The sequence below is a fragment of the Petaurus breviceps genome, unplaced genomic scaffold (assembly GCF_028583685.1).
Source record: "Petaurus breviceps papuanus isolate PSGF00001 unplaced genomic scaffold, PetGlider_PUasm1.0 76, whole genome shotgun sequence".
NCBI lineage: Eukaryota > Metazoa > Chordata > Mammalia > Diprotodontia > Petauridae > Petaurus > Petaurus breviceps.
Genome location: NW_027186473.1, coordinates 49,725,642 through 49,751,495, shown reverse-complemented (window position 1 = coordinate 49,751,495; position 25,854 = coordinate 49,725,642). Strand labels below are relative to the sequence as shown.

General features: G+C 41.0%; 1 protein-coding gene across 3 annotated transcripts in view; it reads left to right on the top strand.

Moving 5' to 3' along the window:
• The window catches only part of SLC10A7 (solute carrier family 10 member 7), a 294,204-nt gene that overhangs the window by 196,564 nt on the left and 71,786 nt on the right, over window positions 1-25,854 (top strand). For 2 of the 3 annotated variants that reach the window (XM_069105475.1, XM_069105473.1), the window contains one exon: window positions 6,058-6,093. The exons of the other annotated variant lie outside the window; for it this stretch is intronic. In XM_069105475.1, the coding sequence (XP_068961576.1) occupies window positions 6,058-6,093 (36 nt within the window). The remainder of the gene's footprint in view (window positions 1-6,057; window positions 6,094-25,854) is intronic. 3 annotated transcript variants of the gene reach the window in all.

Below are 25,854 nucleotides of genomic sequence, written 5' to 3'. Positions count from 1 at the left end.
ATCTTGATTTTCTCGGTAAAGTAGGGGGTAAGGTTATCAGCTGAGAGAGGGGAACCTAGGAATGTTGGATATGTAAGGAAGTTTGAAACAGATTCTGATAGAATTTATCAGAATTTATTTTAGTGGGGGCTACCATGGGGTATTAGATAGAAAGGCTTTGTAGTCAGGATGCCCTGGGTTCAAGACCTGCCTCTAGTACATAGAAGTTAGGGTCCCAGGCAGCTGAGTTTCAGAAAGATTGGTTACTGGTGGAGGGCATTTCCTCCCCAAGACTTTCTTACAGTAATGAGATCACAGGTCTTGAACAAAACCAACAAAACAATTTTCAGGTGATTTCCTATGGATCTTTGATTCTGTCCTTCTTTGGCATGATTCCTATTTCCATCACCTCCTTCTCTGCACCTTCAGCCTCTTCCCTTCCACTGACCTCCTGTCCTCTGCTTTCAGACATACTCAAGTTCTCCCATGAAACCATTCTTGAGCCTCCTCCCACCCTGTGATGAATATGTTTATCCCTCCTTCCTTTGCTCACCAAGCTTCCAGGACAAATGCTCTATACTCACTGCCATCCACACTTTCTGCCATATTTGGGTTTCTGTGTCAGAACTATGCTCTCAGAAGTCATCAGGGACCTCCAGCTTTGCCAAACCTAATAGCTCACAGCCTCAGTTCTCATTCTTTCTTTCTTTAAAACTCTTCCTTTGGCGTGGCTCTTTCATTGACCCCTCTTTGTCCTGCCTCCTAGATTTAGGCATTCCATTATCCTCCCTCTTCAACCTTCTGCCTGCCCTTCTCTCTTTACATTGTGTTCCATGAAGAGCTCTTTCACTATTATCATCATAAATATCACCAGTATTTTATCATGTAACTCCCATGCTCAAAAACAGGAGGTTGTTGTAATTGCTTCCAGACTGACTTTCAGGGCCTTTCATAATCTGAGTTTACCTCATCTGTTCAATTTTGTTTTCTACTAGAGTCCTTTGCTTCATCCATATTATTCTCCTTGTCTTTAAAGCAACCTGCCCATTCTTCTGTCTTCTTGGCCTATTCTAAACTTTCCATTCTTCAAGATCCATCTCAAGGCCCATCTCATTCATTCATTCATTCATCCTTGAATGCTAAACATTCATTTTTAACATTAATCATATCAAAGCAGAGTCAATTGATGTTTACAGTGACTACAAGAATATAAATAAATAAGGCCAATATGCAGAGGCAGCAAAAACTCTAGTCAGTTACTATGATCAGTGTCCATATCAGATAGTCAGCATTAAAGGACTTATTCATCCTTTCCACTGAGTTGATGAACTAACTGATTTTCCAGGAATGTGGGTCCTTTAAGTTAGGGTCTTGCTTGGGTCCCTGTTGGGAAGTATTTCCTGAAGCCAAACAAGATGTAGCCATCATTTTATTAAAATAAATACCAAAAGTTAATTGTGATTACAGATAGTATTTTAGCTCACAAAATACAATTAGTATTGTGGAACTGGACCCTTTGTTGAGTATGGCCTAGGTAGATTGTAAGTTCCATGAGGCAGCAAGTTAGATTGGTAGAATGGGAGGCTCATTCCTCAGAGGCATGGGATGAAGGAGATGAGGTGCAGCTTAATCATTTGGATGTCCTCCTCAGGTCTGAATTTCTTGGCCCATTTTCCCAAAACAACCTCTTATTGACACAAACTAGTACTTTAGTGAAGTGAAAACTTTGAAAAAAAATTCTGACGCCTGCCCTGCAAGCAGCATGTAATAGAAAGTTCAGAATGCTAGCTTTGGTATCTGTGCAGGCCATTCAGACTGTCATGAAACCTAATCAATAGTTCAGCACTTCAGGGGTGTGTGATTTTAAAGGCCTGTGTCCTCTTACTGCCAAAGCAGATGCCAGTTCCACTTTATGTGCTGCTGTGGCCAAAACCTTTCCTCTGTCCATCCTGATAGTGAGCCTCTGCAGACGTGTGCGTGTGTGTGTGTGTGAATGTGCATATGTGTGTGTGTGAACACATACGTAAAGAGACAGAGAGTGTCTGTGACCTGGGCTTTTCTCACAGCCTTTTCTTTGTCAGCTTGGCAGGATATGAGACAGTATTTGTGCTTCCTGGAACTAACTATCAAAAACACAGGGTTAGCACTCTGTCATGAACAGACATCAGAGTAAGATATTTGTGGGGGAACCTTTAGTTTAGATGACTCAGTGATCTCATCAATGCAAGTCTCCCCCCCAACGATGCCTTCTCATCTTGTGTGACCTTATCCATATCCTCCCATACTCCGTGGCAAGGAGGGATGTCAGTCAGTAAACATCTATTAAGTGCTTGCCATGCGCTAGGCCTTGTTCCAAACCCTGGGCACATGAAGAGAAGCAAAAGCCGGTGCTTTTAAGGAGCTCACAGCCTCATGGGGGAGACACCACGCAAACAAGCCATGTAGTCAGGAGAGCTGAAGGGTTTCCTCTGGATCCCAGCCTCGGGTGACATTCTTGGCAGCTCACAAAACCTTACCTACCCTACCTGGCCTCATTCCAAATAAAAGAAACACAGACAACTCTCTTGGATTTTGCTTTTTACACAAGTCCTACTATAGGAAAGTGCATTTACAATTCTCTAATGGGACTGAAGCAGCCTAAAGCTACATTTTGTTGATCAGTGCTTGAGGTCGAGTGGTTTTATATTTTTTTCCCTTTCCACTAAAATCATTGAAATATATTCAGCCCATCTTTCACATCAGAGGTGTAAATGGATTTCCTGGAAGTTTTTCAGCAGCTAATGAAAGGCAGTCACTTTTTTCTTTTTTAACTTTGACTCCATTACGGGTTACCAGGAGAGAATTTAACACTGCACCCCGGCTTCAAGGATGCTAAAACTGCCTTGACCTTGAGTCCAGAAGGGAAGGTAGCTTCTTCAGCTAGAAGTGCTAATCCATAATCTATTTACTTTGATACACTGTATTTTTGACAACACTTGTCCAGAAAGGGAGAGAGAAAAGGAGCGGAATTGATGTGTTTTTAAATGATGCTCCATTCCACAATTCACTAGATAGAAAATTACATATTTTTCTTTATTTGCCTTTCTGACATTCAGTAATGGTTGCTATCATGGCTTCAATTTATAGTTCACCCACTTTACCACTGATATCTGCTGAGTGTTCATGTTGTTGCGTGTGTTTTTAATGCATCCGATCCTCCTCCACGTCACCCAAGGGCACATTTCTCAGGCCCTTTCTTTCATTCCCATCAGAAAGAGACACTAAATATGATGCTCTGTTAAAAACATCCTTCTCTGCTGATAACTGCCTTGTCTAGAGCACTTTATGGTTTACCGGGGGCTTTACATATATTATTTTATTGGATTCCTCACAACAACCAAGTGAGGGAAAGTATTATTCTCCCCAGTTTATGTCTGAAGAAAGTGAGGCACAGATAGAGAAAGTGGCTGGTGAGTAGCTAGGTGCTGATTATTATGGTGAATGGAGCACCAGGCCTGGAGTCAGGAAGACCTGAGTTCAAATCTGGCCTAACTGTATGACCTTGGGCAAGTTACTTAACTATTCACTGTTTGCCTCAGTTTCCTTATCTATAAAGTGGGGATATTAATAGCCCCTACCTCCTTCCAAGGTTGTTGTGAGATTCAAATGAGATAACAGCTGTCAAGGCACTTAGCACAGTAGCTGGCACAGAGCAAGCACTATATAGATGTTAAGTGTTATTATTATCACTATTAATGTTATTATCACCCGGTATCACATAGCGAATAACTAGTCTGGGGTCTGAACCCAGGTTGTCTGACTACAAACCCATTGCTTTTTCCATAATACCACAACTGGTTCCTAAATATCTAGAGAGCCCTAAGGAAATCATACAAGATTTTAAAGCTCTTCTCCTCTCTACCCCTCCAACTCCAGTGCTGCCTCTGATAACTGCTAATTACTGCAGTTATTATTACACTTCACCCTGTTCTCTGTTGTTAGCTCCCTATTGAAAAATAGGGTACTTCATTAGAATAAAGGCTCTTGTAAAGCCCAAATAATAAGCAGAAATGTCAGTCCTGAGCCACTAGCATTGTAGGACATAACACACATGACCCTTCATGCCCAGTGGATATGGAATGAATGCTGGAAATATCAAAAACTTTTTGTTGGATCAGTCATTCTTAGTGTAAAGAATTTGACACAAAGCCTCTACGCATCTATATCAGAGGTGGGGAACCTTTGGCCTCAGGGACACATGTGGCCTCAAGGCCACAGGTTCCTCACCCCTGACTCAGAGTCACTCTAGGTCTAGGCACATTTGTTTGCCTTGAGCATGTTCACCAGGAATTCAAGATGTTTCCATTGTGGGATTAATGATCCTATCAGAGTTGAAGGTATGTTGTCTGACTCATTCCCTATCACAGTAAAGCAGGGCAAATCATTGTGTCCTAACCATGGCAGAAGTCTCAATAAAAGACTTTGAACCTAGACATCAAATGAGATGTATTTGTAAAAAGTGCTTACCCCATTGCTAGCATGCAGTAGGTATTATATAAATGCTCGTTCTCTTCCTTCCCCCATTTGGGACATTTTGTATTCAGAGAGTGCTAATGTCATCCAAAGTCCTTGACACAAGATAGGAATGTTTATCCTTAAAAGAAAAAAAAAAGGGAAGACTCAGGGAGAGGACATAACTGTCTCCAAGTGTCCAAAAGACTGCCCTACAGAGGAACAGTGGAGGGAAATGCCAGGAGGCACATTGGGGAGGGGCGGTGGGGGGGGGAGACTTCCTGCCAGTCCGAGCCATCCAAAAGTAGAAAGGGCCACCTCAGGAGGAAAGGCTTCCCTTTGTCTGGAGGTCTTCAAGAAGGCCATTTGTCATGGATGTTGTAGTGGCACTCTTTTTTTTCTGCTTAGACTGAGTGGACTCTGAGCCTCTTCTACCCTGAGATTCCATGAGCCACTCCAAAGCTACTTGTTTCCTGTAGATGTCAGTACGTTCAAAGTGCTCCTGCAAAAGGGCATGCCTGTAGTCTTGAACCGCTTCCTAGAAGGGGACATGTCTATGGATCCACGACAAACCTGATATCGTGTGTGCACTGGCCAAACTTCATAAACGGCAATACAATGTTGAAAGTTGTCGCTGAATTCCACCAAAGGGCCATACTTGAGGACCTAGAGCCCGACATGTGGCCTCGAGGCCACAGGTTCTCCACACCTGATCCGGAATATAACAAAGTTCATAAAATAACTTATAAATTATAAAATGCTTTTTTTCATTAAGTTACAAGATACTGAGATTTGAAGGAGAGACAGAGAGAAATATCATTTACCAACCTAAAACTGAAAGCTGTCATGTTTACTCCCACCTCAAACAACTCGTTTTTAAAGATTTGCCTACAAGAAACCTAAAAGCCTGTATTCTGCCTGATCGGCAACAGCCTCCAACTTGTTTTCTGTCACTGAAGAAAACAAATCTTTTGCCTGTCTCTGCCTGGGGGAGGTGGAGGAACCAAGGAGGTCCTGGGTGACTAAATCAGATGAAAGACTTGCCTTCCACCGTGGAGACGGGGAGGCTAATCAAGTGAAATGAGTTTTGAGATCTCTGCTCATTTCCTAGGGGAGATCCGTTCACATTACAAAATCATGACATCCCATTCATCACAGCTGACGTGGTCTTTGCTCAGAAGAGGACCCCAGCTGGGACTGAACCACCTGTCTTTTCTGGAAAGGGGGCACTTTATCCAAGTTAGAGTTGAAAGCCTCGGAGAAGGGAAGCTTGCCAGGCACTGGCCCAGACCCCGGTAACGCACAAAGAACGTGAAAGGAGAAGTTAAACCTACCATGGGCCAGACAGGCCTGAGGAAGATGTGTGGGCATCCTTTTAATCATATCAGATACAAATAACTGGAAGAGAGATGCTAAGGAGGCTTTGCAGAGGAACTAACTTTGACCCCTCCCCCTTTCTTTATCACCTAGATTGTATTAAGCAGAAGCAAGGAGGATAAGTGTGTTCATGCATCAGAATTTAGAATGGCAAAGAGTGTTCTGTTTTCTAGGCTGATAAATGAATATCGTCTTTTTTATTTCTTTCAGGGCATCATTGTAACACCACTACTACTGCTGATTTTTGTGAGTATTTTGATGTTGAAACTCTAATGCCTTTTATTAAAAAGTCATCTACAACCTGTTAAAAACAAGTCATTACAGGAAAATGGGAATTGGTATCATTTTGCTCCATTTTCATATCACGTGTTTTGAAGTGGTCTTTAGGTATAATCAATCAGCTGGTCAGGCAGCATTTATTAAGCACCGACTATGTGCCAAGCATTATTCTAAGCACCTGGGATACAGGGAAAGGTAAAAGTCCCCACTCTCAAGGTGCTCATAGACTAATGGGGAAGACAACCTGTAAACCATTATGCACAAACAAGCTATATACAGGATAAATTGGAAGTCATCGGCAGAGGGTATGGAGAAAGGTTTCCTATAGAAGGTGGGATTTTAGGTGGAACTCAAAGGGAACCAGAGAAGCCATATACTAATGTGATTTGGATGATGTAAAGCCATCTGGCCACAATTCAATCTCAACAGCAAGCGTTTATTTATTCATTTAATAAGCATTGATTAAGTGCTTACTACTAAGCTACTTTAGTGCTGGGCCCTGGGTCTATAAAGACAAAAATTAAACAGACCCTGCCCTCAGGAGTTTATGTTGTATCAGGGGAGTTTACATTTGAGTAATACAGGTAAATATATACACAAAATAATGCAGGGTGGTGGAGGGAGGAGGTGGCTGGCTGCCCGGATGATCAGGTTACACCTTGTTTGAAAGGGAGAATCTTATTTGAGTCTTAAAGGAAACTAGAATCTCATTAAGGTGAAGGTAAGACAGGAGATACCTTCTAGGCATGGGGGACATTATACAAAGGCAGAGAAATAGAAAATGGGATGTTGAATGCATTAGAAAGTAGCAGATGGAGGTGGAGTCAAGATGGCGGAATAGAAGCAGGACCTCCCTGCTGATCCAGCTTCCACCTTCCCCAATCCATGTAAAAAGGGGACTCTAAACAAACTTTGGAGCTGCAGAACCCACAAAATGACACAGAGAAGCTAACCGCCTGCAGAGGACAACCTGGCAGGCCGGCAGGAATCTGGGAGCCCAGCCCCACACCACAGCTTTAGCCCCAGGGCGGGCCTGACCAGCTGTACCAGAGGGACTCCAGATCAGCAGCAGCTGTGGCCGTTTCCAGATTTATCGACACATAGATGCGAAGGACAAAGTGAGAGGTCAGTGTAGTCTGGACTTTGGGACCCAGTAAGTGGGAGTGCATAGCTTTTGCCCCCAGGGAGAGAAGCGCTGAGCAAGCCAGCTCCAGCTCCTGGCCTGCAGAGTGTGGGGGGACCAAGCACCAGTCTGAGTGGTAATCGATCTTGCTTTAACCTTCTTGGATCTGGATTGCAGTCTAGGGTGGAGGTCTGGTGTACAGCTTGCCAGAGCGTATGGAGACCTCAGAGAGGGCACCCATCTAATACCTCCGGCACCTGAGAAAACCCCAGCGTTTGGGATGAAAGCTCCCCTGTCTGGTGGCAGAGTTCTACTGTGGCAAAAAACTCAGGTGTCAAGTGACTGAGGGGTGACATGACCAGGCAAAGGAAACAAAACAGACAGAAGATTCCAAAATTAGACTCCAATTTGGGGGACAAAAAGGAGCAAAGCATGGAACAGGAGGAAGACAGTGAAGTTAGAACTCCTGCACCAAAAGCTTCAAAGGAAAATATGATCTGGTTACAGGCTATACAGGACCTTAAGAAGCAGATAAGAGAAGTGGAGGAAAAATTGGGAAGAGAAATGAGAACAATGCAAGAAAATTATGAAATGAGAGTCAACAGCCTCACTGAGGAAAATCACACCTTAAAAAAATAGACTAACTCAAATGGCAAAAGAGTCTCAAAAAGGCAATGAGGAGAGGAATGCCTTAAAAAGCCGAATTTGCCAAATGGAAAAAGAATCTCAAAACTCAATGAGGAGAATCACTGCTTCAGAATTAGATTAGAGCAAATGGAAGCTAATGACTTTATGAGAAATCAAGATGCTGTTAAACAGATCCAGACAAATGAAAGAATAGAAGGCAATGTGAAATATCTCATGGGAAAAACCACTGACCTGGAAAATAGATCCAGGAGAGATAATTTTAAAATTATTGGACTACCTGAAAGCCATGATCAAAGTAAGAACCTAGAAATCATCCTCCAGGAAGTTCTCAAAGGAAACTGCCCTGATGTTTTAGAACCAGAGGGCAAAATAGAGTTGAAAGAATCTACTGATCACCTCCTAAAAAAGATCCCAAAATGAAAACTCCTAGGAATTTTATAGCCAGGTTCTAGAATTCCCAGATTAAGGAGAGAATATTACAAGCAGCCAGGAAGAAACAATTTGAATATTGTGGAAACACATTCAGGATAACCCAGCATCTGGCAGCTTCTACACTGAGGGATTGAAGGGCTTGGAATATGATATTCCGGAGGTCAAAAGAGCGGGGATTAAAACCAAGAGTCACCTACCCAGCAAAACTGAGTATCATGTTTCAGGGGAAAATATGGTCATTCAATGGAATAGAGGACTTTCAAGCATTCTTGCTGAAAAAAAACAGAGTTAAATAGAAAATTTGACATTCAGATACAAGAAGCAAGAGAAGCATGAGAAGGTAAACAGGGAAAAGAAATCATAAGGAACTTATCAAAGTTGAACTATTAACATTCCAACATGGAAAAATAATTATAACTTATGAAACTTCTCAGTAGTTGAAGGGAATAGAAATATAAGGGAAAAGAAATCATAAGGAACTTATCAAAGTTGAACTATTAACATTCCAACATGGAAAAATAATTGTAATTTATGAAACTTCTCAGTAGTTGAAGGGAATAGAAATATATATATATATACATATATATATATGAGGGTATATGGGCATATGAATACACATGTGAATGTGTGTATATATGTTTACAGGTATACATAGATAGAGGGCACAGGCCCAATTTAACAGGAAGGTATGATAATTAAAAGGTGAAATTAAGAGGTGAGAGAGGAATATAATGAGAGGAGATGGGGAGAGACAGAATGGGGTAAACTATCTCATATAGAAGAGGCAAGGGAAAATGGTTACAATGGAGGGGAAGAATAGGAAGGCAAAAGGGAATGGGTCAACCTTATTCCCATTGAATTTGGCTCGAAGAGGGAATGAAATACACACTAAATAGGGTATCTCACCCTCCAGGAGAGTAGGGGGGGAAGGGGATGAGAGGGGGGATGATGGAAGGGAGGGCAGACTGGGAGGTAAGGAAGTTGGAAGCACCCACTTTTGAAAAGGGACGGGATCAAAGTAGAGAATAGAACAATTGGGAGGTGGGATAGGAGGGAGGGAAATATAGTCAGTCTTTTACAATACATCTCCTATGTTATTGTTTTGCATTAGCCACACATGTACAACCTATACTAAACTGCTTATCTTCCCAGTAAGGGTGAGTGACAAGGGAGGAAGGGAATGAATCTGGAATTCAAAGTTTTAAAATCAAATACTCAAATATATATATATATATATATATATACATACAAACACATAAATATTTAAACATAAACATATAAAACACAAACACATATATATATATATATATATATATACTATTATTAATACTGTTTTACATGTAATTGGTAAATAAGATATACAGGCACTGGGGCATGGAGATCCACTGGAAAAGTCAAAAGGGGTATGGGAGAAAACATGGGAGAGAGCAGATTGGAGGAGGGCATATCCTGTGGGACTGCTATTTTGGAGTGGTGGGTAGGGGAAAAACGGAGAAAATTTGTAACTCAAAATCTGGTGGAAATGAATGATGTAAATTGAAGTTAATAAAGCATTTGGAAAAAAAAAAAGAAAGTAGCAGATAATGTAGTTGTCCTGGAACATAAAATGCATGAAGGAGAGTATTGTGTACTAAGCCTGGAAAGGTAGGCTGGAGCCATTGGTGAAGTGCCTACTGTATACAAAACACCACGTTCCTTACTAGGGATACAAAGGTAAGAATGAAATTATAATCTCTGCCCTTAAGGAACTTGGAGTCTTCTGGGTCTGAGTACCATAACAGAAGTGATGTCTTGTGGTTCTGTATTCTTGCTGAAGTCACTGGTTTTTTGAGTTTACATTCGCTTCACTTGAGTTCTATCCTAAATGTTTATTGACTGGGACTGACTTCCATTTTGGCATCAATAAAGTGGAAAGAACTGGTATGGACCCAGAATGTTGAAGCACATAGTCTAGAGGGAAGATCCAGGCTCAGGGGACTGGTGATTATACAGACCTGGGTTATAATACTTGTGCTACCAAGAACTCATTGTATGATCTTGGAGAAAACACTCAATTCACTTCTGCAAAAAGCACCTACTATGTGCAAAGCACTGTGCAATCTGGTAGAGTAGATAGAGTACTATACTTGGATTCAGGAAGCCTTGGGCTCAGAATCTTGCCCCAGATACTTAGCAACCAAAAAGATTATTTTATGGAGAACTCACACAGGGCAAGCATTCAAGCCATACAAGGACACTCTCAAGGTCTCCCTTAAGAACTTTGGAACTGATTGTGTGACATGGGAGACACTGGCACAGGACCGCCCAGCACAGCATGCCCACGTCAGAGAAGGGACTGTGCTCTGTGAGCAAAGTAGAATTGAATTAGCTCGACAGAAACTTGAGATGTGCAAATCCAGAGAATCCACCCCAAATATTCACATGGACCATTTGTGCCTGACCTGAGGTAGAGTATTCCAAGCTCATATTGGGCTTATCAGCTACAGTCAGACACATTGACACTTGACTCGAGCATAGTGATGTCACTTTGGCCCTCCTCTAGAACCAGAATGAAGGACAACCACCGCCACCAACCATGTGACCCAATCAAGTCACGTAACTTGGTTGAGGCTTAGTTTCTTCATCTATAAAATTGAAATAGTAATTGCATCTAACTTACAGGGTTGTTTGATGATTGAATGAGAGAATGTATATAAAGCATTTTGTAAACTTTAAAGCACCATAGACATGTTAGCTGCTACTGCTATTTCTGATGGTAGTAGTAATTGTGCAGAGGCACATGTGCTTGGCCCTGAGGATACCAGAGGAAAAAACAAACAATCCCTGCCCTCCAGGAGGGGCCTGCGAACTTATGGTCTGTATTCCACTTAACATCCCTCTCTGACTCAGTTTCTCCTTCTCTGTATAAGAGATAATTACACCTGTCCAAATCAACTTATCAAGAATATCATAAGGAGAAAATAAAAGAGTGATGACTAGGAACTCAGAAATTAAAGTGTACTTTATAAGTGGCAGCTGTTCTTAAGTGAGTCAAAATTATTTGTTTTTTAAAAAAGGAATGCTAATTAAATGTCTTATTTCTTTTGCTGCTGAGACATGAGAAATTAGACAAAAGATTATAATAGAAATTAATGTTGTTCCATGCTGAGCACAGTAGCATATTTAATCATGAGTAATACCAAAAATATTTTATAAACTAATTTCTTTCCATGCACACATCTCCCACATATGAATCATTTCTCTTATCATAGAATGCAGTCTCTTCGGGGGCTGGAACTGAGCTCATCAGCTATACTACTGTGGATTCAAAACAGGGGAGAAAAATATATATAGGTATCATTCTACACAATACGATTACCTAAGTTGGAATTCCTTAGCATAACCTAGTGAGGGACCTCCTCTCTCCAAGGAATTCAGGAACTATGGAGGATTGGTCTTGCTCCATAGCTGGCTTCTGCATGTTCTAGGAATGATGTTCTCTCCAAGTACTCGCTTTGAACCCTGGCTCAGACCCACCCTTCTGGGACATTCAATTTAATTCAATTCAGTAAGCATTTATTAAGAGCTAGACAACACAACATGAAGAGAGTAAACCTGGTGTAGTGGAGAAAGAGCCAGCCTTGGAGTCAAGAAAATAAGGGTTCAAGTCCCACTTCTGACACATACTGTCTTTGTAACCATGGGCACATCATTTAATCTCTTGGCATATTGGTAAGCTCTCTAAGACTCTAAGGAACAGAGGATGCTAATTTGCATTGGTAGGAGTTTCCTTTGGGAAAGTAGAAGTTTCACTGGGAGATCTCTATTGAGTCATTGTCAGACTTCATGCTAAACCGGGAGGGCTCAAAGACAACAAGGAAGCAGTCCTTGACCTCAGGGAGCTGATGTTCTTCTGGGGCTGTAATTGGAAGACCATGTTTGGTTCAGTAGACCTTGGCAAGAAAAGCTGAATTGTGAAACCACTCTACTCATTACAAGAACAGCATCTTAGTTGATATTCCATTAGTTAAGAGTTTATGGCACTTCAGCTAGGTTTAGCTGCCTTGCTCACCCTGAGGCTGACTTGGTGATTGGTGATTCCCTGTCTGGAACCAGCATCATCAAAAGCCCCAGGGATGCTCCCTGCCCTGCCAGCTCACTGGTCACCCTGTTACCCCTCTGCACTGACTCTTCTGCCTGCCCTTGGATACTTCTGCTCTCCATTACCCCTCCCCTTTGTGTGTTTTCTTCTGCTTTTAGAATGTAAGCCCTGTGGGAGTATGGAATGTCTTATTTTCTTATTTTTGTGTTGCTTGTGCTTAGAAATGTCTGGTACATACCTAATAATTAATGTTCATTCTATCTCTCTGTCTGTCTACCTATCCATCCATCCATCCATCTATCTGTCTATCTATCTGTAGTTTTTTGTCATTTGTGCTTAAAGAGGACCAAAATGACATCATTATGTCAGGGTCAAGGTACAGTGTGTCCCACTGTGACTCATCCAACCCATGCAAACTACAAAGGCTCTGCCACAGATTAGACAAATAGTCCACGTGAACATTTGGAGTGGAGATGTCTCTAGATTTGTGCCTCTCACATTTCTTAGGAGTTACCGCATTTCTACTTCACTCACAGAACACAGCATCTTCTCAGATTTGGACATGCCAAGCTGGGCGGTCCTTTGCCCATGCCCCCTGTGTCTCACAAAGAGACCTTGAAAGTGTCCTTGTATCACTTCTTCAGACTTCCATGTGAGTGCTTGCCTTATCTGTCTGTCTACCCACCTGCCTACTTGTTTCTATATCTATCTATCTGTCTGTCTATCAATCTGTCATCTATCCAGGGTTAGTTTTGCCCATATAGACAGGATTTGATTAGCAAATCAATTGCATTGACAAGACTGTAGTGGCATCTATTCCAGATAAAAGAATTATTAAGGATTTTATCATATCAGTTCAAAGGATATTACTAATTAAAAATGAGTCTTATCTGAAAACAGACCTAGTAGGATCTCAGTACCTGTAAACATGTTTTCAAGTGTCTAATTTAAGTTATTCCATGCATAGGGAAATAAAACTGCCTGTCTTTTGAAATACTCTAAAACTCAGACTTTTCACTAATGCAGAATGGCCTTTCTCTTTCCTAACCTGCTCTTACCCTGCCATGTTAGCTTGTGTTGATGAAATTTTACTATAACTTGTAGTCTAGACTTTTTCCTATTAAAAATTTGTCATAGAGCTGCTTTAAGTGAGCTTCAGGCACTGACTCCTCTAGACTCCAGGGCTCCTTTCCCAGATGTGAGGCATCAGCAGGGTGTCTGGAATCAGATGACTGCCTGTGGCAGGGGGCCCCACTTGGGGGGATTAACCTCTGAATTAACTTCTGAATCTGTCTGCCAGTGACTTTCACCACTTAAGTCATATGGGGACCACAAGGGCATCAGCTACTTTCTGGCATGACAACTCTTAAGTTTTCATTGCTGACTAAAGATTACAGAATCATCTTCGGGAAACCCTTTCCCCAGTCCTTGATTTAGTAGCATCAGCACACTAACCTTAGCAGACCTAATAGATCATTTCTTAAAAATGGTCCTTATCCTGAAAGGTTTCCTTGAATCTAACCCAGGGTCCACACCCTATCTGAAAAGTATCTGTTGTCTCCCTTTTGCAACCAAATCTCCCCAATTTTAAGCCAGTCCTTCCCTACTGCATAGGCTAAGCTTCTATATGGGTCTCAGTGACATAGAAGACTGGATGGATGCCTTTAATGAATGGGAATAGAGCAGTGTCATAGATGTGGCTCTGGCCTTAGAGGAAGGAAGCTGTGTGTTCATACCTGACCACCAACACTTGCTAGCTATGCAGCCACAGGAACCTCCAAGTCTCAGATTTCCTCGTCTGAGGAGTGGAGATTATTTGTGACTTGCCTTGTGATACTGTTGAGAGACTACATATAGTCAGTAAACACTAGGAGTCTACTATGTGCCAAGTGCTCTGCTAAGCTCTGGGGATGCAGAGTAAGGTAAAAAACATTCTTGATCTCCAGGAGCTGACAGTCCAATGCGGGAGACAATAGGCAGACAACTATGTACAGACAAGATATATGTGGGACAGATTGGAGGTAGTAAGGCACTAGAATCAAAGGGCATCTGTAAAGGCTTCTTATATATAGAAGGTGGGGTTTGAGGCAGGACTTGCAGGAAAGCCAGGTGTGGTTAGATGGTGCAATGGTTGGGGCACTGGGCCTAGAGTCAGGAGGACCTGAGCTCAAAACTGGCCTCAAGATATTTCCTAGCTTGTGTGACCCTGGACAAGTCACTTAACCCTCCTGCCTCAGTTTCCTCATCTGTAAAATGATCTGGCAAAGGAAATGGCAGATCACTCCAGTATCTCTGCCAAGAAAACCCCAAATGGGGTTATGAAGAGTTAGATGTGACTGAAACAGCTGAACAGTAACAACAGGGAAGCGAGGAGGGAGAGCATTACAGTCATGGGGGAGTCAATGAAAATGTCTGGAGTTGGGAGATGGAGTATCTTATCCAAAGAACAGTGAGGAGGCCAGTGCCACTGGATCTCAGAGTATACATGGGGAGTGCAGTTGGGCAGGGAGATAAGATGGAAGAGGACTGGGAAGGTGCAGGTCCTGATTACAAAGGACTGTAAAGGATTTTATTTGAAACCAGAGGTGACAGGAAGCCAGTGGAGTTTATTGCACAGGGCGTGGGAGGGTAACATGGTGAGACCTTGGCTTTAAGATCACTTTGAGAGCTGAGCAGAGGATGGACAGGAGTGGGGAGAGACTTGTGGCAGGCTGACCCCCAGCAGCGACTGCAGTGGTCCAGGTGTGAGTTGATTAGGGTCTGCATCACAATGATGGCAGTGTCAGAGGCAGATGGGAGAGATGTTCTGAATGTTAAATTGCCAGGCCTTGGCAAACAGACCTGATATAGTGGGGCGAGAAAGAGTGAGAAGCTGAAGATGATGCCTGGGTGATTGGGAGGAGGATGGTGCCCTTGGCAGTAAGAGAGAAGTCTGGAAGAAAGGAAGGGTTAAGGGGAAACACAATGAGTCATTTTTGGATAGGTTGCATTTAAGATGTCTACAAGACATCCAGCTTGGGATGTCCACTATCAGTTAGAGATGCAGGACTGAAGGTCAGCAGAAAGGCTAGGGCTGGATAAGTAGATTTAAGAATCATCAACACAGAAATGATGATTGAATCTATGGGAGCTGATGAGATCATCAAGTTTACACTACAGACTTTAAAATATTAGGTAAAATGTCAATTATTGCTGTTTCCAGAAAGAATGTATGTAGCAGTCTCTCATCACTTCTGGAAATGGAAGATATTTTGTCATGTTTTGTAGATGGGGAAAAGATTCATGCAGGATCTCCATCAAGTCAACTATGGCAGGACTGAGATCAAAACTGGAAATTCAGCATGCCGTAACCTGTCTATATGAGGAACCCATGATTTATTATAGTTAAAATATTTGTATGAGACCGAATACGTTGTTGTTGGGTCATTTCAATCATATCTCACTCCTCATGATCCCATTTTGGGTTTTCTTGATAGAGATACTGGAGTGGTTCACCATTTCCTTCTCCAGCTCATTTTACAGATGAGGAAACTGAGGCAAAAAAGGGTTAAATGACTTGACAGCTAGTAAGTACCTGAGGCTGGATTTGAACCCAGGAAGATTCTGACTCCAGGCCTGGCATTCTATCCATTGAGCCACCTAGATACTCCTGACCAAATACATTAGGAAATTGTTTTTTGTTTGTCTGTATTTTAGTAGTCATAGAATGATAATAATTGCTGACATTTATTCAGGACATTAAGATTTGAAAGTGAACATGATATAATAGAAAGGATCACTGGTTCTGGAGTCGAGGGACCCAAGTTCAAATGCTACTTATATGACCTTGGCAAAGTCACTTAACTGGGTAAAATGAAGGCATTGACTAGATAGTTTCTAAATCTCTCTTCCTTACTTCACATGCATTGTCTCACTTGATCTTCACAGAAACTCTGCAAAGTAGGTATTCTCATTATCACCATTTTACAGATGAGAAAACGAACAGCTTACCCAGAAGCACACAGCTGGTAAGATTCTAAGGTGGGATTCAAGCCAGTGCAGCTCTACCTTACTCCCAGTCCAGAGCTGTAAGAGGCAGATTTCAAAGGCATAAGGCCACCCTCTGCTAAGAGAGAGCGGATGGAGCCGGATTCTTCAAATAAGTGAATGATGGAAAACTCTTGGGGGAGAGCCTTTGTACCCTGCCTCGGTAAACAGACCCTGCCTTTACCAGCGCTGCTGCCAATCGTAATAATGCCTTTATTTATATATTGCCTTTCCTCCAAAGAGTGCAGAGTGCTTTCATGTATATTATCTCATTTATCTTCACAAGGTTCTTGCAAAGTAAGTTAGGGCAGACGTTACTATCCTCATTTTACAAATGGAGAGGCTTCAGCACAAGCAAGTCCTGCTGAATGGAGTTTCTACAGGCACCTGCAACTTACAAATGAAATTCAGCTATAATTTGGTTATTTGGAATTCTGAAAGCATTTACCCCAAGAAATGGCATCACTAAGTGACAACTTTCATACTGAGCCTGCAAATGCCTAGTTGATCCTCACTGTCACTGAATTATCAATAAGAACAGTAGTAATTCACACTTAGAGCATGGAGTGATGGAGGGGACACAGGATGGAGAGCCATCCACTAAATGGATTCTGGTGGGAAGGCAGGGGAAGAGAATAAACATTTTATATCACTTACTATGTGACAGCCCAGCACTGTGCTGTCTTTTACAGTCATCTGATTTAATTATCACAACAACTCTGGGAAGTAATTACTATTATCCCCATTTTACAGATGAGGAAACTGAGGAAAACAGTGACTTGCCCAGGGTCACACAGCTAGCAAATGTCTGAGGCCATATTTGGACTTGGGTCTTCCTGACTTCAGGCCCAGCGTTCTATCTACTATGCCACTGGCGGAGTAGGTGTTACTTGTTGGATTACTCCATTATATTTAATTTTCCATATTTCCCTGGATATAAGGCTTGATTATACTTTTAAACCTGTTATGAACTTTCCAATTAATTGAGTTCAGCTTATGCTAAAACCTTGTTTGTTCGAAATATCTGCTGTATACTTTTTACTTTATTTTTTCCCCTCCCTCTCTCCACCACCCTAAAGAAGACTGCAATTAAATATGGATATATATGTGTGTGTGTATGTGTATGTATACACATGTACACAGATATACAAACACATATATACATATACATAGATATCTATAAACATATACATATATACTCATATATGTAAGACCATACTATGCTTATTTCCTCCTATCATCTGCTTCTCTGAAGTTGGATAGCATCTTCCTTCATAAGTCCAAGTCTTTCCGTATCAGGGTTTTTTATGAAAGGTTTTCTCCCCCAATTTTCTGCATTCCTTATATTCTTGGCTACATAGATTTTAGCAAGGAAATTTTAATTGAAAATAATCAAAATTATCCTTTTTATACTTCAATAATGTTCTCACCTTATAATACAGTTTAAGGTCTGATACTTCTGAATCTACTTCCTTTACATCTTTTTCCCCTGGTTTCTTAGATGCTCCTTAGATGTTCCCAACCTTTATTCTTGCAAATGAACTTTATTATTATTTTTTCTAATTCAGTAAAATAATTTTTAGTAATGTAATTGGGATGACATTGAATAAATAGATTAGTAAGGTAAATTTGTCATTTTTGAAATTAAATTGACTTTACCTACCCATGAACAATAAATATTACTTCAGTTATTTATATCTGAGTTTATTTGTATAAAAAGTGTTATATGTTTATGTTCATATAGCTCCTGTTTTGGTAGGTATATGCTCCAGTATGTTATACTGTCTAGGTATTTTTAATAGTCTAAAACAACATTGAATAATATTGGTGACACATAGTGTAGTTTCCCTGTTTTTTGCTTTTGATTAAATCTATTTTAACTTTAACTTTGTCTGAGATCATGATTACTATGCCTGCTTTTTTTACATACTAAATTCTACTCCTGCCCTTTATTTTATCTTTGTGTATATCTCTCATTTTTATGTTTCCTAAAAGCAACATATTGTTGAATTAAAATTTTTAATCTGTTGTTCATTTCCATTTTATTGTCCCATTCACATCCTAAGCTACAATTGCTTGTATTATTTTCTTCCTTTCTATTTTCCCTCATTGTCTTTATCCTTATTTACCCTATCCCTTCTCAGTCCTCTCCTTTACCCACTACCTTGCCGTCCTATTCCTTAACCTCCCCATCCCTCTAAGAGTCCTTCCTTTATCCTCTCCCCCATCCCTATCCCCTTGCCTTCTTATTTTTTTTCTGAATTTAGAAGACTTTTATACCCTTTTAGATATGTGTTGTTCCCTCTTTAACCCATTCCCAATGAGGTTCCAGCACTACCTGCCCTCCCCACTACTGGCTTCTTCTCTATCAGTTTTTCCTTTTGTGTTTCATTTGTGTGACATAATTACTCCTTTTTATCTCTCCCTCCACAAATTTTTTTTAGAATCATCCCATCATACTCAATTCAGCCCACACATCTCTTTCAAACTACCCAGATAACGATGACAAATCATCAGAGTACTGATAATGTTTTCACATATACAAAGTAAACAATTTGACCTTACTAAGACATTGTAATTGAGCTTCAATGTTTACCTTATATTTCACCTGGATGTTATACATCAAATTTTAAGTTCTGGAGTTTTTGTTATAAAAACCAGAAAGTCCTCAAGTTCATTAAATATCCATTTTTTTCCATTCAGGATTATTCTTAACTTTGTTGGGTAAGTTACTCTTGGGCTTAACCCCAGTTCTTTTGCTCTACAGAATATAGTATTCCAAGACCAATGGTCCTTCAACATATAACTGGTAGGTCTTGTGTAATCCTTATTGTCCATATCCATGATATTTAAGTTTTTTTTTCTTGTCATTTTAAATATTTTCTCCTTAACCTTGGATCTTTGAAACTTGGTTGTGATATTCCTGTAAGTGTTCCTCCTGGAATCTCTTTCAGGTAGTGATCTGTGGATTTTTTCTATTTCAACTTTGCCTTCTTGTTCTAGAATTTCAGGGCAGTTTTCCTTGATAATTTCTTATGCTATTATATAAAAATTCCTTTTTCTTATCATAATTTTCAGGTAGTCTGACTATTCTATTATCTCTTCTCAATCTGTTTGCAATAGATTATTTTTCTAATGAGATGTCTTACTGTCTCTTCAATTTTTTCATTCTTTTGATTCTATTTTATGATTTCTTGATGTCTCAGAATGTCATTGGTTTCCCCTTGCCCAATTCTACTTTTCAAGGAATTATTTTCTTCCTTAAGTTTCTGATTATCTATCTAGTTGGTTGACCTTATTTTCATAATTTTCTTTATTTTCTTGGATTGCTCAATTTTTTCCCAAATTTTTTTTTCAATCTTTTGTATTTGATTTTTAAATCCTTTTAAAGTTCTTCTAAGAACTCTTTTTATACTTGGGACCATTTGATGTTTCTCAGGGAAAAAGAAGTAGCTTTTTTAGTTCCATTATCTTCCTCTGCATATGAACCCAGATCTTCTCTCCCCATAGTAACTATCTGTGGTTGGGTTCTTTTTCTTTTACTAACTCATTTTTTTGTTGTTGTTTTTTTTTGTTTTTAGCTTCCATTAGTGTAATCAAGTTATAGTCCCAAGGTATGGGGAATAGTTCCCCAAGCCTTGGGTCCTTCTTACTATTATTTTCTGAGATCTGCCTCAGGGTCCAACCTTGGGGTCTCTTCTCTTCTCCACTCCTAAGCCACAGCCAGGGCCCCCACCCACACTGTCCCACAAATGATGTTGCCCCTTGTGATCCCTCTGATGGCTACAAACTATAGCTGTCACCTCTGTCCTGGAACTGAAACCAGGGACTGTGCTCTACTGCAAGTACCCACGGCCTACAGGATCCCTACCCCTCGCTACTTCACTCATCAGGTATGTGGTAGCTCCTTCTCCCTGTAGCCATAGCCTGGGATGTGTGTGGTCAGCACAGCTGTGCTGGGCATCCCTCAACAGTGGAAGGTTCTTTAATCATACTCAGCAGTCAAACTCCCACCCTGTGAGTAAAAGTTTCTAAGGCTGAGACTGCCTCTCATCCCAGCTGCCCCCAGGGCTTGTTTGTTGATTCTTCAAGGGTGGGCCTGGAGGTGTTTGCACTTTACTCAGGCCAAACCTCCACCTCTGGAAGTCAGGTCTTTCCTGAGCTTCTTCTCAGATTGTCTTAGGAGGACAACTGCTTTACCCCATCCTTATTTTTGCTGCTGTGAGGTGATGTTCTGTCTGGAAAGCCAAAAGTTTTCTGACCTCCTCCACCATCTTCCCAGAAATTTCTTGGCTTCTTCTGTTATTAATACAGCTTGTATAAAATGGTCGCTCTGAGTCTGTGTTTTTCTGAAATCATTCTGGAGGCATATGATAAGTTAGGTTAAGGAAAAATATTTGAGCCTAACTGAATGGCTCCAGAGACTCAGAGCTTCTAGATTAGCTGACCAGTGGCAAACCTGGACCCTTGTATCAGTGCATCCCCTTATCCTGTGATCCCCTAAGTCCCACATCCCTGCCTTCCTCTTCCTTGCTTATCAATCGATCAGTCAGTCCACAGCTGTGTAAGTTTCTACTTTGTCTCAGGCAGTGCTAGGTGCTCATGAATGCAGAGACAAAAAGGAAGCAGTCTCAGCCCTCAAGGTGCTTACCATCTCTTGTAAAATAAAGTCTGTATGTGTTTAAAATGAATATGAGGCAGTTTAATGTATATCTCAGGTGCCAAGTCTGTGGTTGGTTGGGGCACATGGCAGGTGAGGGGTGGGCCTAGCATCTTCCCTAGGTCAGTTCTCATGGAGCCACATGCTCAAGCAGGAGCTATCACGTTGGTGAGGCCTGCCAAGTCAGGCATGGCCCATCTCTCAGAGCCCCAGGTCAGTTATTTTCATATGGACTCCAGATGACTGATTAGTTATTCCAGTATTTGTAGGCTGTTGTAATACAAGAACTTGCCCAGTGGTTCCATTGATAAAAGGTTTCTTACAGGGGGAGGAAACTCCCTCTACAAATGCAGGGCAGAACTTTCTCTGCCAGAGATAATCTTAATTGCTTATCCCAGCAGTAACTTCTCAGCAAAGCACAGCCTTATAGTAGGGACTTGGAGAGCTGCCTAGAGGATTGAAAAGGATAATTGATAAGAGTGAGGCTGTGTTGGAGGTCAGACTTGAACCCAGGTCTCCCTAGCTTTGAGGCCGGCTCTTTATCAACTGTACCTTTCTGGTTCGTTATATTTCTCTGTAATTTATCTAGTCAAATGGTTGAAGGGGATCTTAAGAGGCCATTGCTCTGCCCTCAGACAAGATGGTATCAAAATGCCTTTAAGCAGATGGTATTGTTATTTAAAGCAAGGGGATTCTTCAGGAGACCCTTCCAGTGTGCCAGAATTTCTTAAAAATAAATACTGGGTCTTCTTTTTTTCTATCCTTACAATGATCCTGTGAGGTTGGTGTTTATTATTATTATTATTATTATTATTATTATTATTATACCCATTTCAAATTCTGCCTGAGTCCCTTACTGTGTAATCTTAAGACAAATCACTTAACACTTCTAAGACTTAGTTTTCTCATAGAATTAATAGATTTCAAGCTCAAAAAGCCTTAGTAGCCATCTAGTTAAGTGCTTTTATTTTATAGATGAAGAAGCAGGGGTCCAGCAAGGTAAAATGACTTGCCCAAGAGTGCACCACCAGTAGTAGTAGTAGGTAGTAGTTGGCACCATGGTCATCTCAAATAAGATTTGAACACAAGGCTTCCTGACTCCACCACTTTGCATTGGCTGTCTCCCATGCCTAACATACATTCCATCTCTTAGATTACCTCCTTTGTAACACCAGTCAACACAGAACACTTGAGGGCTTCTGCTGTGAATAATTTTAAGGGTCTAAACACAAGGTATAATGAATACTCTATTCAGAACTAAACCTTATTCAAGAAACTAAAGCATTCATAATTCATAACAACAAGGTATGAAGGTACCACATAGCCTTAAACAAAACATATCATTCAGTATATAACATAATGCTCAGTATGTAACATGACACGCGGTATTCAGTATATCTTATACAATCAGGGGTCTTCCCTAACACAACACATTCCCAGGGGAGCAGAAAGCACAACACACTCCACCCTTAGGTCATGGTAGCTTACAATCTCCTCAATCAAAATAGAGTATCCAAATCCTAAAAGTCTTCTTGGGGGTGTGTCTTTCCATGCTGCCATTGCAGGCTCCCACTTGGCACTCTCAGGTGCACTCATGCTCAAAAGAGCCAAAGAGTCCAAGTCCTAACACTGCTCCAGCTCCCGCTTCCAAGTCCTATGGAGTGACTGAGTGACAAAGCCGACAGGATAAATACCCGGAGTTTATGATACCTCCCCACTCCCACAACTCCACCCCCTGGGTCCCAAACCATCCAAGGGGAGTGTGACAGGAAGACATTCTCACTGCTCCTGCCTTGCTGCAAAGTTTTCTTCTTGACTTGGGGCCAAGTCTTGAGCCCCGTGATTCCTCTTCCTGCAGGTCTGTGGGCTGACCACTCCCAGCTCCTGCCTGGATCCTCACACAGGCAGCTCTCCTTTCCTGCTCCATGTCTCACTCCAAGCTCTTCCTGCTCCTGCTTGAATTCAGGTACAGCAGGGTCCAGGGGCCCCTGCCCCTAGCTTCTGTCTCTGGGAAAACAAAGCTTCCACAAGGCAACAACAATATTTACACACATTACCAGCACCACCACCTCAATTTACTTTCAAAGTCCAGAGGTTCCTTGATAATAGCTCTTAAAGGGGGCTTAAGCTAAGTCTCCTTCCTGTGGGTGGGTCTCTACCCTTCAACTCAATTCACTTTCACAACCAGGAGACTCCTTCAGCAAGTCTCTGCCACCACCACCACTAGCCTTCTCAATGTTTCATGCTTATTTTCTTCTTCATCTTCATTTTCTATTTTCACAATTATTTTTCTTCTTCATGCTCATTTTTCTTCTTTATTTTCTTTTCACTCACCCTCTTGATGTTCCCTATATATACACAATTTTTCTTGGCACCTAATTGGCTCAGAGCCAGGTGTGAAAACCCTCATGACACAATACCTAATGTACTACAGCCCTGAATTACCAGGGTTCAAAGGAGATTAATCTTTCATATGTTTACAATTTAGCATTAGCCTGGGAAACTGAAATCTAAAATATAAACCACAAAAATCCCACTTTGTTTGCACTCACATCCTTCTACATGAAACCTTCCTAATCTCCCCAGATGTTAGAGCCTCTCCACCCCCAAATCATCTTGGTTCTCCTCTATATATAGCTATCTGTGTATAAATTTTCTTCTCTGAATAGACTATAAGCTTCTTGAGGGCACTTTTCTGTTTCTATCCCAGTGCCTACCACAGTACCTTGTACAGAGGTGCTTTATAACTTTGTTTATTGACTGGTTGACTCCATTTCAAGCACCCCATCCAGGCCTAGTGTCTAGACTAAATGGGGATGATAATGATAGCACCTACCTTGCAAGCTTGTTGTAAGGAGTAGATATTTGAGAGATCAATAAATAAATCAACATTTATTAAATGCCTACTATGGGGCAGATAGAGTATGGTATGGTGGACAGAATGATGGACTTGGTGTCAAAAATAGCCGAGTTCAAATCTTTCCTTAGATACTGCTAATAATAGGACTTTTTGTGAGCCCCAAATAAGACAGTGCATTTTGCAAACCTTAAAGCACTATATCTGTTCAGCTATTTTTTTTTTTTGCTTTTTGGAGGGTAGTTGGGGTTAAGTGACTTGCCCAAGGTCACGGGGCTAGTTTTGTGTGTGTGTGTGTGTGTGTGTGTGTGTGTGTGTGTGTGTGTGTGTTACGTGTCTGAAGTCTGGTTTGAACTCAGGTCCTCCTGACTCCAAGGCCTGTGCTCTATTCACTGCACCACCTACCCACCCCTGTTCAGCTATTTTTATTATGATCTTTTATCCCCTCCCCTGACCTCCTTGACATTTAGTATAGGGCTGGCACACAGTAGGTGTTGTGTTGTATAAGACAGTTCACAGAGTCATGGCTTGAGAATATACTCAGGGCTAGGAAAATTAATGCCTTGTAAATTAATGTGCAAAGACCAGGAGAAATGTGGAGAGAAGAGGCATTTGGAAGTGAACGAATCCAGAGAGATACTGTTATTGAAAGGGAAAGAGGAGGTGGAGACAGGGAAGAAACAGAGTCCTAAAGGTATTGGGAATGCAAAGAACTTGGGCTGCAAAGCCTTGATCAGGAGTAAAACTTGAATATCAAAATGGAAGGGAGACTGATTCAAACTTTTGGCAAATGCCAAGAGGCATCCTTAGCAGGAAAAGTTGAGGAAACAGTGATTTATTTTGACAGTCTCATAAATTGGGCAAAGCTGTTTGATGTCCCATGAAATAAATGTTTAATTCTTTTTGTAGGATTCTCTAAACCTTGTCAAGTCTAAAGTTGTACCATTTCCCAGCAAGTTAATGCTATGAAACTTATATAATAACTTTGCCTACACTCACTGAGTTTCTTTTTTGCACATTTTATTTCTTAGGTCTTTGTTGGCATCAATTCTTTATGTCATTCTCCATCAGTACATGGACTGATAGACTACATTGAGACCCCAAATTTGGCACCAAGTAATTATTAAGTGCTTACTATGTACAAGGTGCTATCCTAGTCATTGAGGATATAAAAGGAAATGATCCCCATGCTCTCCCAGAGGTGGATGAATCCTATTAAATCCAGGTGTAGCATATTAATGAAAAGCATGTCTATTTAATGTGGCTTTTCCATTCTTTTTCTACTCTTTTACTAATCAGTCACCAAGCTTTTGTTGTGTTCCTATTCTGTGCTAGACATGAGAGTTTAGCATGCAAAAAATATAAAGCAAAACTTACTGTCAAGGAGTTGTCATTGTGGTTGGGGAGACAGACAAACTAACCCACAACACAATTACAGAAGAGTTCATTGCTAATCTGTGTGGTCTTGACTGAGTGCAGAAGGATTTCACTGAAAGGAGAGATCAGTGTGGGAGGGAAAGATCAGTTACAGGTTTAGAAGCTATCAACCCTCATTAGTTTTCCAGTTCTGTGACTGCCTACAATCTAAAGCTCTTGAACTTTTGATCCAAGCCATAGAAATAATAATAATAATAATATACAGAAGCCATTAGTATCACTTATGATATTCTGCCTCTTTTTCCATAATCTATTTGTGGAGATGCCTGCATAATTGATATTCACATTTAGGATCACATATGAGAGGCATTTAAAGTAGACAGCTCTTAAGGAGTGACTTCTGTCCTCTGCTGGCTTACTAAAGAGGTTGTTCAGTCCAGTCTGCTTTGAAATGACCTTGGGGTGAAGGCAAAGCATGAGAAGATAAGGCAGGAGGATGACTCATCTGGACGTCTTTTTACTGC